The 572-nt window shown below is 62.2% G+C and overlaps 1 protein-coding gene across 1 annotated transcript in view; it reads right to left on the bottom strand.

The window, feature by feature from the left end:
• The window catches only part of HECA (hdc homolog, cell cycle regulator), a 46,636-nt gene extending 46,312 nt beyond the window's left edge, over positions 1–324 (bottom strand). Inside the window, exon 1 of the mRNA XM_034670787.1 lies at positions 30–324. Within this exon, the coding sequence (XP_034526678.1) occupies positions 30–324 (295 nt within the window). The remainder of the gene's footprint in view (positions 1–29) is intronic.
• Positions 325–572: the final 248 nt, after the last annotated feature.

Raw genomic sequence — 572 nt, 5'->3', positions numbered from 1 at the left:
GGCCCGCCGCGCCATCCCGGCCGCCGCGCCCTCTCCGGCTTCCTGGAGCCGGCGCGCGGCCACCCGAGGCTCGCAGCCGCGCGAGCGCCGCGGGCTCGGGACGCGAGCAAGACGCTCCCGAGCCGGAGGGAAAAGGCGGGTCTCCGGCTTGTTTTGATTCGGCTTTGCTGACACGCTCTGGCCCCGCCCCGCCCGTGACGACACTGGGGATTCGGCCTGGCCGCGCCCACCGGGTGACCTCACGGCGAACTGATCCGCCTGCGTGATGTCACGCCTGCGTGATGTCACGCCCGCGTTGAGCCGGCCACTTTCGAGTGACGTCATCCTGGCGCCCTCACCGCTGGCCTGCGGAGCTACTGGGCATCTGAGGAGCGAGCTTCGTGAAGTGGGCCCCCTAAGCTAATCTGGTGGCATTTCAAGTAATTATTCGGTGGCCTCCTGACCTTGTGGTTGAAGCTTAGAACAATATGGTCCGGAAAAACAGGCGAGTGACTAGAACAAGAAGTGAAAACAAAGAATCTCGGGTTAATAATCCATCAAAACACCTTACCCTTCAAGATCAGTTTTAGGTT

The sequence above is a fragment of the Ailuropoda melanoleuca genome, chromosome 10 (assembly GCF_002007445.2).
Source record: "Ailuropoda melanoleuca isolate Jingjing chromosome 10, ASM200744v2, whole genome shotgun sequence".
Lineage (NCBI taxonomy): Eukaryota > Metazoa > Chordata > Mammalia > Carnivora > Ursidae > Ailuropoda > Ailuropoda melanoleuca.
This window is presented reverse-complemented; position numbering and strand designations above follow the sequence as displayed.